The 18,208-nt window shown below is 40.8% G+C and overlaps 1 protein-coding gene across 9 annotated transcripts in view; it reads left to right on the top strand.

Moving 5' to 3' along the window:
• PKP4 (plakophilin 4) overlaps window positions 1-17,360 on the top strand; it is a 276,139-nt gene extending 258,779 nt beyond the window's left edge. For 7 of the 9 annotated variants that reach the window (XM_073647128.1, XM_073647126.1, XM_073647127.1 and 4 more), the window contains 4 exons: window positions 788-905; window positions 4,141-4,272; window positions 11,883-11,956; window positions 16,517-17,360. In XM_073647128.1, coding sequence (XP_073503229.1) covers window positions 788-905; window positions 4,141-4,272; window positions 11,883-11,956; window positions 16,517-16,765 — 573 coding nt within the window. In that variant the 3' untranslated portion in view covers window positions 16,766-17,360. The remainder of the gene's footprint in view (window positions 1-787; window positions 906-4,140; window positions 4,273-11,882; window positions 11,957-16,516) is intronic. The other 2 variants (XM_073647131.1, XM_073647130.1) reach the window with 1 other exon arrangement.
• The last annotated feature ends 848 nt before the right edge of the window (window positions 17,361-18,208 follow it).

Here is an 18,208-nt window from a genome sequence, read left to right as displayed (position 1 = left end):
GGATTGCACTGGGGTGACATCTGAGTGCAGTCTGATTTCCGCACACTTACACAATGGAGAAGATGGAGAAATTTTGTTCTCCATCTTCTTTTTAGTGTGCTCCGATTTTCTGATCTGAGAGAATCCCATCACACTATGCTGACATCAGAGCGTCATTTGAATAATCATCCCTTTTCTCTCAGATGACAGAATCAATGGCCGTCTGCACCTGCCCTTAGTTTCAGACTTTACTCATATGGAAACGTTCCTCCCAGTAACACATGCTTCGTGTGAGGTCTGTGTGTCTAGGGTGCAGTGTCCAATACTAGCTCTCATGTGTTAGCACACATTCATTCCTGTAGTGTTTTCACCTTTTACAGCTTTTGATGGATTATGTGCTTTCCTCCCTATCTACAGCCTGAGTGACCTGCCCTCCCCAATAGCTTAAATGCTTCCCACCCTCCCTATTGTGTCCTTCACAATCTCCTCCCTGCTGCTATCTCTAATCCTGAGAGAAGGGAAGATGAGACCATCATCAGCTGGCAGCAGAGCTCTATTGGATTTGTGTCAGATTTTGCACGCCATCTTGCAGGGTGAAATACTCTGCAGAAGCAAAAGGACAGGCACGTTTTCCAATTTTGTGTTTATGGAGCAAATTTTCATAAACATAAATTCAGTTCACAGTCACACACAGCTTTTAGGATATCTGCTTATGGTGGTTGTCTCCTACAGACATATTATATGAATATCCCAAATTTTCTTTTATTTGAAAGCCATCACTAACATCTGAATTCCTTTTCCTTTATAGGACGGTTGGAATCAATCACATTTTATAACTCCGGTCTCGACGTTGGAGCGTGAACGATTCAAATCTCACCCATCGTTATCAAACAATAATCAGCAAATGTCGCCCATGATCCAGTCAGGTGAGCGCTCCTAAATGGATCCTACACTATCCACAATGTGAGGTTTAGGAAGTTGTTCTTAAAGGGTTGTCTAGGGCTTTAACATTGGCTATCTTTAGTATAAGTCATCAATGTCTGATCGGTGGGGGTGCAACACCCGGCACCCCCGCCGATCAGCTGTTCCCGGTGATGGCGGTGGCCGGAGCTGCACAGCTTTTTCAACGCTATAGTGGCCGCGGCCGGTACTACACATCTGCCATAAATTCAAATCAATAGTGGGTGGTTGTGCAGCCACTATAGCGTCAACAAAGCTGTGCTGTGCAGTTCCAGCCGCCAACGGGAACAGCGGGGTGCCGGGTGTCACACCCCCTCCAATCACACATTGATGACCTATCCTAATGATAATGAACCAAAGGTCCCAAAATTCTCTATGCCCATTTTGTCCATGAGAAATATGTAATTTTTGCCTGGTGTAAACGCCGCTGTTCTCCTGAATCTGGCGATTGTTTTTCTTTTGTTCCTGCGCCTCTCCGTTCCAGAGATATGGCCTCCTCTTCCCTAGCCTTGTTGGCCATGTGGGCATGTTCATCAACTCTTCTCTCAGGGTGTTTTCTTGAGAACCACTCCCTCTTGGCTAAAAAGACTAGATTTATGCTTAAGAGAAAGGGCCATATCTCAGGAATGGAGAGGAGCAGGAACAAAAAGAAAAACTGCACCAGATTCAGGAGAACAGCGGCATTTAGACCGAGTAGAAAAAAATACATTTTTATGGCAAGTGCCAGGTTCTCTTTAATATACTTCATCCCCGGGTAATCTAATTTAGATTTTAGATATTCATGAATCAAAGGGGCCCCATGTGGTGACATTTGTCCTTGCACCGTTAAAGACTAATGAACTATAAGATGCTCGACACAAGTCCTCGTCACAGCAGTTTCGCCGCACCATTTCTCAAGTGCTGCGATTCCGACACGGCGATATCGCCACTCTTGTAATGTAGGCTGATTTTTGACAAGCCTTGTCTGATTTCCAGTCCCCGCAGCTTTTGTCTCCTTCACTTCCATTAATGTGCTTGGCAGGCAGGGAGACAGCTTGACAACTAACGGAGAATCACATACAAAGATGTATTACTAAAATCATCTCCGGCTGCCTCAGGCACGCTCTTACCTGGGAAACTCTCTCCATACTGTGTGTTCAGCAAAATGTAACTACAGGCATGTCACATGGAGATGATAAATAATAAAATGACGAAACGTTTTTGCCCCCGATTTATTGAAGAAGCACTCCTCTTCCTCCTCCTCCTCCTCCTCCCATCAGAGTTTTTATCCTCTTAATATATTGCAATCATCATATTATACAGCACTGTGTACTTACACTTGCTCATTTTGCCTTTCTACACAATTTATTGTTCTCTTTTCTCTGCTCTATGTAGAAACAGGAAGTCTCTTGTCCCTGCATTTATCATTCCCCTCCAACTCCTGACCCAGCTGCTCCATCCTCCTCTCCCCTCTCCCAGGGACTTTTGCACGGACTCGTGACTTGTGCAGAGATAATTGACCTCCTATTTCTACATAGAGCTTAGAAGGATTCAGCTAGGCAATTTTTACTCACGTGATGTCATTGCCCTAATGGAAAAGAGAAGAATTTGCTGAGTAGAAAGGCAAAATGAGCAATTGTAAGTACACAGTGCTGTATAATATGATGATTGCAATATATTAAGAGGATAAAAGCTTTGATATGAGTAGGAGGGCTTCTTTAAGACGGGCATTTCGCTCTCCAGCCTTGATAAGCCGCTCACCTCTTAATAAATTTGGCGCAGATAGAAGAATTGTGCTCCAGTCGAGTACTGGATTCCCTTTTTTTTCCTCGTAATTTACCAGCGATATGTCACGCCTCCTTCCTGCTAAGCCCCTCTTTCTTTTCAAAAAGTTTTTTACAGCGGTGTAAAAATACCAAACCTTGCAAAATTAAAACTACAAATTCTGCAAAAATGTTACAGCATTGCAAACAGTATTACTCCAGAATTGCGCAAACTGAAGAATCACATTGTTTTTTTTTTCCTGTTTTAAGAGGAAGGGTAAAGGTATCTGTTTTACCATAAATTATTAGATAACCCTTTAAGGGAGGATTTGTCACATCTCCTGAGATGTCTATTTTCGCAAATAATAGTATTCGTATGTAATAACAATTTTGGGGAATTTCTTATTTATCAGTGTTGTGTCGTTCCTCTGTTACTCCTCCTAGAAATTTTGAGTAAAATGATAAATGTATGTTACCTTTCCCTTGTCATAGGGTTGTGCAGGGACACACCTTTCTGACAACGTAAATGGCAGCACTTCTATCTACTGTGTGTGGCCAAGCTAAGTCCACAGCCGAGCTCCTGTACGTCCCTATCCTTGTATTACAAGGTGCTGACCAGGAGCCGGTGATATCTTAGAGAATGTGTGATCAGAAAATGACCTATTGTTTAAATCTGGTTTTTATGTTCATTGTATTTTTTAAACCATTTTGACTTTTTTTTGTCAATTTTTTTCTATCACAAAATGATTAAAAAATTAAAAATTATATATCTTGTTTTCACACTGGCGACTGGAGCTATTTTAGAACCTAAATCCTTGTCCTTTCAGAAAATGCACATGTACATTAGCCCCGATGAACAGACCCCGCCCCTATCTTTTGTATTGAAGCATCTAATGAGCATGTGCAAAAGTCATTGTGAAGGAAGAGTGACATCGCTTATTATGATTGATGGATCCTGTGTCATCATTTGTGTATAGAGATGTTACCTGCTATTGTAACCCTGACTCTGCTGATAAGTAAATTCTCCTGAAATGACATGATGTATGAGGCCCCAACTCATGAAAACTTTTATACCAGAATTTTATCTTCAAAAGTTTTGAAAAATCACAATTTTTTTGTGCTATTGACTTTTGGTGTTTTCAGAGCAGTTTTGCGGTGTGTGTATATAGGTGAAGCCTCTGATGATAATGAGCCTGCTGAAAAGACCGGAAGTCTAAAAAAAAAAAAAAAAAAAAAAAAAAAACCTAGAGAGCAGTGTGAAAATTGCAAGATTACTAATAGGTTTTTTTTTATAAAGATCTTGATATGAACTAAGATGAAGATTACATGTAACACAAAAAACTGATTTAAAAATGGTCCATTTTCTGATTTTGGCTCTGGCAGTGGATGTTCCCATTTTCAGGAGGAGGAGATGTAGTAGTTCCTCGTATGACTGACTGATTTTTCTTTCTGGGGGCAGTGGGCAGCACGTCATCCTCTCCAGCACTGTTAGGGATCCGGGAGCCGCACTCCGGTTACGAGAGAACGCAGTCCTCTATGCAATACTACAACAGCCAGGGGGAATCCTTAATTCACAAGGATATGTATAGCGGTAAGCGGCTTCCTCACACGTCTCAGCGTTTCTGTCTGATCTGAAATGACAAATTGTGACCGTCCGCCTGAGAGGTCGAGCCCGGGATCTATTAGTCATGGTTCACACTCTGTTTTCTGTGATAAATGCTGCATTAGGCTATGATGCTCGGGGGCCCGTGGTATCACAATGTGGTCAGAGTAAAGCGGAGATCTGAGGAAACCCTTCTCTTTACTCTTATGTTTTATTAATAAGCTCTGGGCACGGTGGGCTCTTCTTATTAATGAAGACCGACACGTAGAAGATGTTTAAGTTATCGCCAACATCCGTGCTGTCAAATCTGAGAAATGCATGCTACCACTTACCCGTGAGCTCAGCAGTGCGAGTGCAGGCTGCTCCTGATACAAAGCTCCAAATCCCCTGAATAAGCCGCATGGTGGCTGCCTAACTGTATACGGTTACATCAACCCCTTCATGACATGTGACCTATCAGGGTGCAGGTGTATGGGGGTGGCTCAGGAGGTGAATCCCTCTCCGTAAACAGCCCACCTGCAGCCCCAACAGTTGGAGAGGTCAACTTCTTATATTCTGCGGTCAATAGAAAAGAAACCAATATAAGCAACCAGTTCACTAGAAATAAGTAAAGTGAGAAAAATGTAAGATCATAATAACTCTGGGACTAGTAAGTATGGGTCTGCACCTTGGGAATAGCAAATCACATAAAAAAATGTGCACATGAATCGGTACTCCCCCAGAAGAAGGCACAGCGGCGAAACACTCGTTAGGGATTTGGCACCACATTCCAACAGGGGTAAATTGTTACTTACCTTTGTGTTTTGTTTTGTTTTTTCCTTGTATGTAGTCACTATTAGATGTGGTATTACCTTATATTAGATATTATCGGCCTTGTTCCCACTCAGGGATGTTGTTAATTATAGTTATATCTTCTCCCTACTTGCTGTTATTTGGTGCCATCTTTTGGCTAATTGACATATTCATGTTTTATTTTTGTACTATTCATTAAAATTGTAATTTTTAATTCATCAGGTGTTCTTTTTGTTACAGGTTCATGTGCACATTTTTTATATGATTTTCTGGTCAATAGAAAAAATTGCTTTTAAACCGAGAAGGTGCCCCTTATGTCACCCCAATGGCCTAATATAATACATTTGAGGGGTACTGATGAGTTTCCATGGCAGAGGGACTAATACTTCCAGGACTGCCACCTGTTTACTCCTATTAAAAAGTTTTTTGTTTTTTTTTGTTTGGTTGTTTTTTTTTAGTTAAATGTATATATTTGGAGCTAAAAAAATCATTTTTGCAATTGGGTTTCATTAAAAATGTTGCCTTCTGTGTCCTCTGTGCTCCACTGTCTATTGTTGGCTGCAGAATGAGTTAACTGAGAATCCTTCGGTGAGCTCATTCAGATTTGATGACAGCGTTTGTAACGCTTTTATCTGTCTTTTTCGGCGCTCCGCTCAGCTGATTTATGACCACATCAAAGTTGAATGTGCCGCCTGTAAAAGCCAAATAGTGATAACTTTTTAATGAAACCCAATTGCAAAAATAATTTTTAGCTCCAAATAAATGCATTTAAAGCGCAACTGTCAGCGGGATTGTGCTTAGTAAACCACATACACTCAGGTGAGCGCCGTTATTCTGAGTAAAATGATACCTTTGTTGATGAAATCCGTCTAGTGGTTCTTTTACAATCTTTACTTTCATTTCTGCCATAATGATATGCTCGTGCTCTCATTATTTATTCATTCATGTATCCCTATATCTGCCTTGTGACCGGTCACTGTGCTTCCAGTGACCTGCCTACTATTTTCCATACTGATTGTGTAATTTGTGTCACAAAGTGAAATTTACATTCCCCTCAAAATGGCCGCGGCCAGCGCATGCGTAGTAGCATCTTATGGTTGCCAATTGATGCTATTGCGCACGCGCGGGCACCATTTTGCTTTTGGAAAAAGAATTTGGGTGTAGCAATATGGCCCCATGCGCAGTAGCATCTCTTGGCAAACGACAAACGCAGAGGCCATATTACTACAGGCAAATTTCTGTTTTCTCTAGCAAAATGGCGCCCGCGCGTGCACAAATTGCACAGTCCGTATGTAAAATAGTAGGCAGGTAACAGAAAGCACAGTGACCTGTCAGAAGGCAGAAATAGGCATACAGGAATACATCATGAGAGCAGATGCATATCATGATGTCAGAAATGAAAGTAAAGATTGTAAAAGAACCACTGTATGGATTTCATCAACAAAGGTATCATTTTACTCAGTATAACGGCGCCCACCTGGCAGTGTATGTGGTTTACTAGGCACAATCCTGCTGACAGGTACGCTTTAAGTAAAATAAATAATTGTCCTCAAAGGTGGACAACCCTTTTAAGCTTACAGGCCAGGCTTAAAGACCCCCATACACCTTAGATAGATTGACAGCCATCTCCCCCATACACAGAAACTCTGAGCTCTCCTGTGTTCTTCTGGAAGAGGCTTATATCCCCCCCCCCCCCCAGATGATCGGCCAATGGAAAGCCAGCAAGCAGGATTCCTGTCTCTCCGATGCCATCTATCAGGGGTGACTTGTGAGGTCACCCTCACCCCCAATATACTGTAGTCTTATCCCACCAGGATTAGCTACCTTCACTCTTAAGGAGTACGGCGCCCTAACAGAACAATATACTTTCATTGCATCAGAAATCAAATGATCGTAGTTAAAAATAGTTTAAAATATTATTAAAAATGGAAACAATAATGTAAAGAAAATTCCTCCCTTTTTTAAAAACTAACACATTTTGTTGTCACCATTAACATAAAAGTCTTAACTAGTAAGATCTTACAGGCTCCTCTTAGCTGATTGGTCGGGATGTGGAGAGTCCAGCCCCTGCGGTCCATGGGTACAGCCTCTCCCTTTACCAGCTCCCTCTGGTGGCCATTACTGGCAATCAGCATGTTGTATTTTTAACATAGCTTGTCTATGCAGAGGTTTTGGAGCTTTGCATCAGAAAAAAAACAGCTGTAACTGTTCTAAAGATGTAAACCTACTCAGACGTAACAGTAAAGTTCTCTGTTCTGAAGCTGTGCACCAGCCGCGGCCGCAGAGCTGACATCCTCCTGCTGTCACGAAGTTACAGGCCCGCTATCTAAGCATGATAATGGCCCGCGGCTCAGAGTCGTCCGGTGTAATGAGGTTGCTGATACCATTTCACCATAAATACTGTGGGAATAAAGCAGGGATTGAATGCAATTTATTACGCCTCTCATCAGTAATGGGTTGTGACAGTTGTCAGATTGTACTGAAGTGCTGCAGCTGTCCCTGATGTTTCTGCCCTTCCCGCTTCCCACCAAAGCTTAGATACCAGAAATTCATTAAGTACAATGACCCCTGGGAGCGGCCGAGGTGTCTGCACGATTAACTTGCGCTGCAGAATGCATTCGTGATGGTGAGCATATCATCATGCTGGGGTCTCGGGGGGCACAAGCTGGCGATTGTTATTCCATAGTTACTCTGTATGGCACGCTCTTCCGGGGATTTCTATTATGCAAGTATCCGGTATTGTGGGCCACGGTTACAGGCTGTGCAACGACACATAGATCCATGCAAATATCAAAAGACTGAACGTCACTTCCAAACAGAACAGGTGCAGACTAAGCGTAGCCACCTCCATATATAACTAACAGAGTAGCACTCTGTAGCGCTATAGCATGCAAACATGAAATGTATGAAATTAGAATTGCATTGCTGCTCTAGAAAATAGGAAAAAACGAAGATACTTAGCACATAAATTGGCCAATTCATGTATGAACAACAGCCACGACATATATATAGAGATGGCTACTCTTAGTATGCACCAGTTCTGTTTGGAAGTGATGGTCAGTCTTTCGTTATTTATATATAGGTTCTCTGATCGATCAGTTCACCATCAGCCTGAGGCAGTTTTAATCACAGCAGGATCCTATCTTCCCATATAAATGTAGCTTCAGCCCAGGAGAGGAATCACATTAGGATAGGTTCCCAGCAAAGAAGGTCGCCTTGTCGTGGCTACTAGGAACTAGTGATGAGCGAGTATGTTCTGTTAACCCTTTCAGCGAGTATGCTCAGACGAGCACCGAGTATCTTCCCGGTACTTGGGTGTTATGTTTCAGTCTCTCTGTGTGCATGATTGGCGACTGTTTGACAGCTTTAATACATGTGAGGAATGTCTGCTTCTTAGGCATTCCTCACATGTATTAAAGCAGTCGCCAATCATGCACACAGAGAGACTGAAACATAACACCCGAGTACCGGGAAGATACTCGGTGCTCGTCTGAGCATACTCGCTGAAAGGGTTAACAGAACATACTCGCTCATCACTACTGGGCACACGTGAATTGGCCAATTTATGCGCTAAATATTTTCATTTTTTCCTATTTTCTAGAGCAGTACTGCAATTCAGATTTCATATACTTCATGTTTGCATGCTACAGAGTGCAGCTATATTTGTTAGTTATATATGGATCCATATACATGACTTGTTTCATGATCTATAATACACAATCGCAGGCATCCTGGCGGATAAGTCTCCCCATGGTCTGAGCTCTATGTTAAAGCAAAAAAATTGTCTTGTCAAAATTAAGCAAATATATTCAGCTTCTGCAAATCGTCCCGAAATGGCCCTTTCTTTAGAGTAACCTATCAGCTGCTCAAACGCTGCTCAAACCGCGGGCAGAATGAATCGGTGCCTGCCGCTACCAGATATACAGCAAGTTCGGAAAGTATTCAGACCCCTTTCAATTTTTCACTCTTTGTTTCATTGCAGCCATTTGGTAAATTCTAAAAAGTTCATTTTTTTCTCATTGAAATACACTCTGCACCCCATCTTGACTGAAAAAAAAACAGAAATGTAGAAATTTTTGCAAATTTATTAAAAAAGAAAAACTGAAATATCACATGGTCATAAGTATTCAGACCCTTTGCCCAGTATTGAGTAGAAGCCCCTTTTGAGCTAGTACAGCCATGAGTCTTCTTGGGAATGATGCAACAAGTTTTTCACACCTGGATTTGGGGTTCCTCTGCCATTCTTCCTTGCAGATCCTCTCCAGTTCCGGCAGGTTGGATGGTGAATGTTGGTGGATAGACATTTTCAGGTCTCTCCAGAGAAGCTCAATTGGGTTTAGGTCAGGACTCTGGCTGGGCCAGTCAAGAATGGTCACAGAGTTGTTCTGAAGCCACTCCTTTGTTATTTTAGCTGTGTTATCTTAGGGTCATTGTCTTGTTGGAAGGTGAACCTTCAGCCAAGTCTGAGGTCCAGAGCACTCTGGAAGAGGTTTTCATCCAGGATATCTCTGTACTTGGCCACATTTATGTTTCCTTCAATTGCAACTAGTCGTCCTGTCCCTGCAGCTGAAAAACACCCCCATAGCATGATGCTGCCACCACCATGTTTCACTGTTGGTATTGTATTGGGCAGGTGATGAGCAGTGCCTGGTTTTCTCCACACATACCGCTTTGAATTATCACCAAAAAGTTCTATCTTCCTCCCATCAGACCAGAGAATCTTATTTCTCATAGTCTGGGAGACCTTCATGTGTTTTTGAGCAAACTTTATGCAGGCTTTTATATGTCTTGCATTGAGGAGAGGCTTCCGTCTGGCTACTCTGCCATAAAGGCCCGACTGGTGGAGGGCTTCAGTGATAGTTGACTTTGTGGAACTTTCTCCCAGCTCCCTACTGCATCTCTGAAGTTCAGCCACAGTGATTTTGGGGTTCTTCTTTACCTCTCTCACCAAGGCTCTGCTCCCATGATTGCTCAGTTTGGCTGGACGGCCAGGTCTAGGAAGACTTCTGATGGTCCCAAACTACTTCCATTTAAGGATTATAGAGGCCACTGTGCTCTTAGGAACCTTGAGTAATGCAGGAATTCTTTTCTAACCTTGGCCAGATCTGTGCCTTGCCACAATTCTGTCTCTGAGCTCCTTGGGCAGTTCCTTTGAGCTCATGATTCTCATTTGGTCTGACATGCACTGTGAGCTGTGAGGTCTTATATAGATAGGTGTGTAGTAGAATAGAGGGTTTCAGCAGCTCACCTGAGCACAGACGTTCTGAAGCACGGATGCGATGAACCACTCGCAATAGTTCCAGAAGATATAGAAAGAAAGGATATCCAGCTTCATAAATAGTCCACAAAATGTTCTTTTATTGTAGACAAAGCTTTAAAAATCAGATTCCATAGTCATGGTATATAGCCAGGGCAACGCGTTTCGAACGCAAAAGGTGCGTTCTTTGTCAAGACTGGCTTGTAAAAGGCATTTCAAAGGTATATAAAGCATTATTCACCAATCAACATACAGAATAAAGGTCATGTGATACAAAGATTCACATACAAATGTATAAAACTATTTCTTTAACAAAACAAGTGCGCAAATAAAACAAATAATATGACAAAAAAGATAATATAAAGATGATTTACTCGCTATAATGAAACAGTAGTTCTCTCCGTAAATTTAAACCATTTGGTTGACAAGTGTGTAAATGGTACATCCAAAATGCTTCACGATAAAGTAGGCGTCTCCGGTTGTCTCCACCCCGTGGGTTTTTCAATACTAAAGACCTGAAATGAAGATGTCTCTATTGTGCTGTTCAATAAAATGTCTGGAGGCGCAAGAGATATTATGATTAGTGACATTACAGATATCACTTCAATGTTCACCCACTCGTTGTTTTAGCTTTCTTATAGTGCATCCGACATATAATAAATTACAAATAGTACATTTAATTATATATACTACATAGCTGCTATTGCAATTTAAATAGCTCCTTATGTTGTGTGTTTCACTTAGATCGGCATTAGTAAAGGTTTTAGTAATTTTTATATAGCGACAAATGCTGCATCTTAGTGCGACCGCAGCTATAGAAACCTTTACAATTGAGCCAGGTGTAGCGTTTGTGTCTATTATTAGGGAGATTAGATGATAATAGTCCACCTATTGTTTGTGCTTTTTTCACAACCACTAACACTCCAGAATCAAGGATTTTTGATAATACAGCATCCTCATATAAAATAGGAAGATGTTTTAATATGAAGCTGGATATCCTTTCTTTCTATATAGACAGGTGGGTGCCTTTCCAAATCAAGTCCTATCCGTTTAATTAAACACAGCTGGACTCCAATGAAGGAGTAGAACCATCTCAAGGAGGATCACAAGGAAATGAACAGCATGTGACTTAAATATGAGTGTCTGAGCAAAGGGTCTGAATACTTATGACCATGTGATATTTCAGTTTTCTTTTTTAATAAATTTGCAAAAATTTCTACTTTTTTTTCAGTCAAGATGGGGTGCAGAGTGTACTTTAATGAGAAAAAAAATGAACTTTTTAGAATTTACCAAATGGCTGCAATGAAACAGAGTGAAAAATTTAAAAAGGTCTGAATACTTTCCGTACCCACTGTACTGTTCCCAGAAAGGCTCCGGCTTAGATTGATGTGCCGCCAGAGAGCATACGGAGGGATGAGGCTAGTCCCTGGCCGGCTGCTCCCTGCATCACTCGAGGTGATTGACAGGTCTCTTCCGTGCGTGTACATGGGCATACTGTAGGGAATGGAAATTGTTGTCCAAGGGAACTAATCGGACGTTGTTCTTTCAGGGTCCAGCAAAGCATCTCCCATCTACATCAGCTCCTACTCGTCACCAGCACGGGAGCAGAACAGGAGGCAACAGGTGAGCGGCCGCTCCAGTTTTTCTTAGCATCGATTGCTGTTCACATTATGATTAAAAGTTTTCAACTGGGGTCCTACCACTTTAATTCAAAGCGCCACAGCCCTCCCAAAAGAGGTCTCGATTCTTGAATTCATCTCATCCACGGTTATACATTTCCATCAGTCAGACCACCGACGTCCCCCCATCCCGGCACTAATAGGGGGGGATGTTTCCATACAAGACAGAAACCATGTGGAATTTGTGCCTATTCACATTCAGGTTCCAGCTCCAGTATGTGGAGGAAGTGTAAAGAATTGCACAATGTTTCCGCTGATTTTTTAAGCACATGGCATGTGCCTTTCTGTTGCGGATTTTCACCCTGTTAATGTAATGCAATCAGTACAACTTTACCACTGTAGATCCACAGCACAACCCCCAAATGTTACGTGCAGATTTTGCTCTGCGACACGCTGCAGATTTTCCGTCCGGAGATTTATCTTTCACATGTGAACTCATAAACTTGCAGTTATTACTGCGAATCCGCTGCAACATCCACAGGTGGTTTGCGGTATACACTGTGTTCCAAATTATTATGCAAATAATATTTTCTGAGATTTTCCCAAATTACCTATATGACTTGCAGTCATTGTAATTTTCCAGTCAAATAACTATTAGAGTACAATTGAAAGGTTTTTGTACAAACTGCCTATGACAACAGTATATTTTTTAAAAAATAAAACACTCAAACTGCACTCAAAATGCATGTTCCAAATTATTATGCACAGCAGAGTTTTCAACCTTTTCATTTTAATAAAGAACAAAAAAATGGTAATTTTTGAAATTATAAGCATTAGCAGGTTATTACAAAGTGAAATCAAACAGTTTTCAACTCAAAACTTTATTCTAGGTGATGTTACATTTGCACATTCGAACAAGGGGTCCTAAGGAGCTTCTGAACTCTCTTGTCCATTGAATTTGTCAGGTTTTGGATGGTTTCTGCTTTAATTGTTTTGCATGAGGACAGAATACCCTCCCAGAGCTGTTGCTTAGATGTGAACTGCCTCCCGCCATCATAGACACTCCTTTTGATGATGCTCCAGAGGTTCTCAATGGGGTTGAGGTCAGGGGAGCATGGGGGCCACACCATAAGTTTGTCCCCTTTTATGCCCATAGCAGCCAGAGATGCAGATGTGTTATGTGCAGCATGAGACGGGGCATTATCATGCATGAAATGATCTCGATGGTCCAGATGGATGGAGTGGAGGATGGCTGCTTGATGGACACCCCATGCAAACACGGCTACGGCGCTAACAAGGAGGAGGTGGAGTAATGTTTTGGGCTGGAATCATGGGGAGAGAGATTGTCGGCCCTTTTAGGATCCCTGAAGGGGTAAAGATGAACTCCATAATGTATGTGGAGTTTCTCAAACAGCACTTCCTTACATGGTTCAAGAAGAAGAACCGTGCATTCCGCAGCAAGATCATTTTCATGCATGATAATGCCCCGTCTCATGCTGCACATAACACATCTGCATCTCTGGCTGCTATGGGCATAAAAGGGGACAAACTTATGGTGTGGCCCCCATGCTCCCCTGACCTCTACCCCATTCAGAACCTCTGGAGCATCATCAAAAGGAGTGTCTATGATGGCGGGAGGCAGTTCACATCTAAGCAACAGCTCTGGGAGGGTATTCTGTCCTCATGCAAAACAATTGAAGCAGAAACCATCCAAAACCTGACAAATTCAATGGATGAGAGAGTTCAGAAGCTCCTTTCGAACAAGGGGTCCTATGTGCAAAAGTAACATCACCTAGAATAAAGTTTTGAGTTGAAAACTGTTTGATTTCAGTTTGTAATAACCTGCTAATGCTTATAATTTCAAAAATGACCATTTTTTTGTTCTTTATTAAAATGAAAAGGTTGAAAACTCTGCTGTGCATAATAATTTGGAACATGCATTTTGAGTGCAGTTTGAGTGTTTTATTTTTTAAAAAATATACTGTTATCATAGGCAGTTTGTACAAAAACCTTTCAATTGTACTCTAATAGTTATTTGACTGGAAAATTACAATGACTGCAATTCATATAGGTAATTTGGGAAAATTTGAGAAAATATTATTTGCATAATAGTTTGGAACACAGTGTAATTCTCCGTCTTGTACCGTCCAGTCCTAAAGCTTCACACCTGTTGGGTTTAGGGTGCACCAGAAAAAGCAGCCCCTTATTCAGCGCTGAAGCCTCTTATGATGTCGGCCGTTCTGGTCACTTCTCTCAGGTTGGAATGTAAATTAAACTAAATTTATAGATTGAGTATTCCAGTCCTTTGTTTTGTTTTTTCTGCCTTCAGCAATCATTAAGTCTGATATCGCTGGAACATACCGCTCCTGTTTAATGATTAAAAAAGTCAATAAAGTTCTTTTTATTTAAGTTGGATAATTGAACCACCGGCAGCGAATCCGCCTGTTCCTAGAAGCCTAAAAACGGACTTTAAATTACCATAGATGTGAGCGGCAGGCGCAGGGTGACACAGCAAGGGGGTGTACATCAGTGGCTGCAGCGCTCCCACATGTAAAAACACAGCGGGCACAGGACGGTTTTCTGCCGCCGTTCTTGGAATCGCTGCGGCTTCTTAGAAAGTCTCATTCGATTTTTCCCAGCAGAAAAAAATGGCCAAAAATATACAAGTGACAGAGGCAGAGCTAAAGCCTGAATGTTTCTAGTAGAGGATCCGAGGCTCGGCGTCTGTTCTGGGAATCCACCTTCTGAAATGATAAATCAATATTGTCATGGACGCCGCCTGCGAGCTGTAAGAAACGATCAGCAGATATCTGTCTTATCTGCCGCGAGACAGGCTTTCCTGATGCCATCTACTGGTCACTTTAGGAACTTACATTTTATTTTTTTCATTTTTTTTTTTTTAACATTTGGGAATTATATTCTAATACCTGGATCCGTGCACGACATTGTACATTGGTATACCACAGAAATATTGTCATTTCTAGAAGCACTATACTACTTAGTGCCGTAGCAGAAACTTCTTCCTTCATCCTCCTCTGTACACCATGTTCTGGGGGAATATTGGAAGAGACCCGCAGTGTATGGAGACTTATATGCAAGTAATGATACATGGAGGGTGGGGGGAGTATGCTAATGAGAGACTCCCACAATAGGAGAGACCCTTCTGTAGACTGCACTGTTCCAGGTAATGTTTGGATGACTTCGTTCTCATAACGTAGAACAAATTGTCATCTGGTCTTTCATAACTGTCAGATTTACATAACTTAAATGGGATTTTACAATTTCAGGGGGAAAAAAAAACACCGTCCACCAGGCTGTAGTTTATAATAATACAAACTGTGCTCTACTCCCCTTCCCCAGGTCCAGTTCTGAGTTTCTGTTTCTGCTCCCGATATACTTTTTTGTCTGCAGTGCTGACGTCACTTCAACAGCTGCCAGTCGGTGAGTTTAGCGGTCCAGGACGTCCACTCGGGCAGAGATTCTGAGCTCGCTGATTGGCTGCAGCACTGTTGACATGATGCAGACAAAAACAGGCACTCGGGGCAACGGTTGGAGACTTTGTGCTGGTCAGCAGCAGGGTGGGTAAAGCACAGGTTTTTTGTTTGTTTTTTTAAACAAACTGCGACCCCAGGGACGGGGTTTTTTCGAAACTGGAAATCCCTATTTAGGGTATGTGCACACTGATTCTTCTTGCTGAGTTTTTGGAGTAGAAACTTGGCAAAAATGCTCCATATCCATCTAAAAACTTTCCGATCTGTGGTTATGTGCACATAGAGTTCTTCAAGGAGTTTTTTTTAACCGAAACTGAATGGAAAAACTCTCCAGATCCTTCTCAAATATGTAAAACTCCTCAAAAAGTATTTCTGCTCAGTATCTGCTCCAAAATCTCTCCAAAAAGACTCCGTATGCACATACCCTTAATGTATACGGGGGTCTTTAGTTGTAGGTGGGATACTGGCTTTCATTAAAGAGACCAGAGGTGTAAGGAGACACAGGCAATGCTCCATAAAAAAAAAAAAAAAAAAAAGTATGAATTTGCTCAAATCTAAATAAAAGCCTAAATTGCCTAGATAAAAACTATATTATTGTTATATTTTATTATATTGCTATTATTAGCCTATATTTTTTATTATTATTATATTACTAATATTATTATTATTATTTTGTTACTGTTCTATATTATTACGGTAATATATCAAATGTGCTATATTAATATTTAAAGTTCCTTACTAATCTATATTATTATATTACTATTTTGATTTTATTAATATTCTGTATAATCTGTATTACTATTATATATTTTATTACTATTGTTCTATATTACTATTTTATTGCTATATTTTAACTATTCTATATTTTATTACGATTTATTATTATTTTATTACTATTCTATAATATTTTATTCTCTTATTATATTACCATTTAATTATTATTTTATTACTATTCTATATTTTATTACTATTCTATATTATTTTATTATTGTTCTTTATTTTTATTACTATTATTCTATTATTATTATTATTGTAGCATTACTATATTAAACCATACCATTGCTTTCTTGCAGCCTCACCAACTATATTATAGCCCTGAAGATTCAAATAGGAAAAATTATGACTCCTACCGGTTGTATTTGCAGTCTCCGCACAGCTATGAAGACCCGTATTTTGACGAGCGCGTTCAGTTCACGTCAACGACCGATCAGAACGCACAATACGGACTAAAATCAACCACAAACTATGTTGACTTTTACTCCACTCGGAGACCTTCCTATAGATCGGAACAGTACCCGGGGTCTCCGGACTCCTGGGTGTGAGATCGGGGAAGGCCGCTCCACAGACTCCGTACTAGTAATCATGCTTGACTCGATATTTTTTTGAATGGCCTTATTTGCTGTTTTTTTTACGGTTGGAAATAGAAAGTGAAATAAAAAAAAAGAGAAGGCCCATGGTGGACGTGGTAATTTTATTTCAGAAGGTTTTGCCTGGAAGAGCGGAAAAGAAGCAAGAAGGGTGTTTTTGTTTTTTGTTTTTTTCTTTCTTTTTTTGTTTCGTTTTTTTTTCAGTCTTTTTATATTTTATTTTCATTTTTTTTTTATTTTTACCTTGCTCTTTTTGGTTGTAGCTCTTGCTGCTTGTAGTTCTGTAGTTTGGTGATGGTGCAAGCTATGTGAGGGAAGGTATGCGATTGATGATAAAAAAAAAAATGATTTTGGGGGAAATTGTCTATGGTCAAATCAAATCTTGATATTTTTTTTAAATGTGAATAAAGTCTCGTTCCGATTAGTTTGTACAGAAATACGGATCCAAATGAATGCTTCTTTGTTTTACTGTTACTCAGTGTCAACCTTGTATGCTATCCTGTCTTGTAAATTTTTCTCACCAATGTAAATATAGCAATGCATTACCAGTCGCGGGTGCCATCGTTTGTATTGCAGTGTATCATTTGGAATCACTGAAAATCCAGAGATGTAAATCACGATATTAAACGCTAACATTTTTACACATAGACTCATTTAAGAAGAGAAGATAATCTATATGTTTTGTCCATTCCCTGCTCTTTCATAAGTCTCACTGCCATTTTCTATGCACATGGAAGATGAAATAAATTTGGACATGTCATCCACGGAAAATCAGCCTCCTGTGTACCCGTCTGCTCCTCTGTTAGTCAGAGTCGTGTATGTGTTCTGTGTGTCTGCTGACGGCTGTTTGTCTTTCTAATCAGGGCTAGTAATTGCACATTAATTTTACATCATGTGGCAGCATGTGACTATATACCTTGTGAAAATCCCTGACCTCTCCCAATTCTGACGCTCTTTTCCATTTTGTGCTGCGTCCCTCCATTGCAGAGATATTCACATTTGTTTCTTTTGGAACACGCTATGTGAAATCTCTGCTTGCAGACCAACTGGGCGTTTCTTCAGAGTCGTCTTCTAGGGATGTGCGCTTCCATGCTGCCAATCACTGTTGCTGAGCTGTGATTATCAGCATCTGGAAGGGTGTGGTGAAAGCGCACACCCCCCAGAGTAGACTCTGAAGAAACGCCCAGTCGGACTGCAAGCAGAGATTTCACATACTGCTCTCCTGAAGAAAAAAATGTGAATATTTCTGCAATGGAGCGTCACAGCGCAAAATGGAAAGAATCTGCAGAATCAGGAGAGCTCATGGATTTTTACTAGGTATTTAGCTCAATTTTTTGAGCAAGTGACAGGTCTCTTTTAAAAAAGGTAGTCTGGGGTTGGAAAAAAAAAACATTTTTT

This window comes from Phyllobates terribilis, unplaced genomic scaffold (assembly GCF_046119375.1).
Source record: "Phyllobates terribilis strain yellow unplaced genomic scaffold, ASM4611937v1 Scaffold_9__5_contigs__length_417890890, whole genome shotgun sequence".
Lineage (NCBI taxonomy): Eukaryota > Metazoa > Chordata > Amphibia > Anura > Dendrobatidae > Phyllobates > Phyllobates terribilis.
This window is presented reverse-complemented; position numbering and strand designations above follow the sequence as displayed.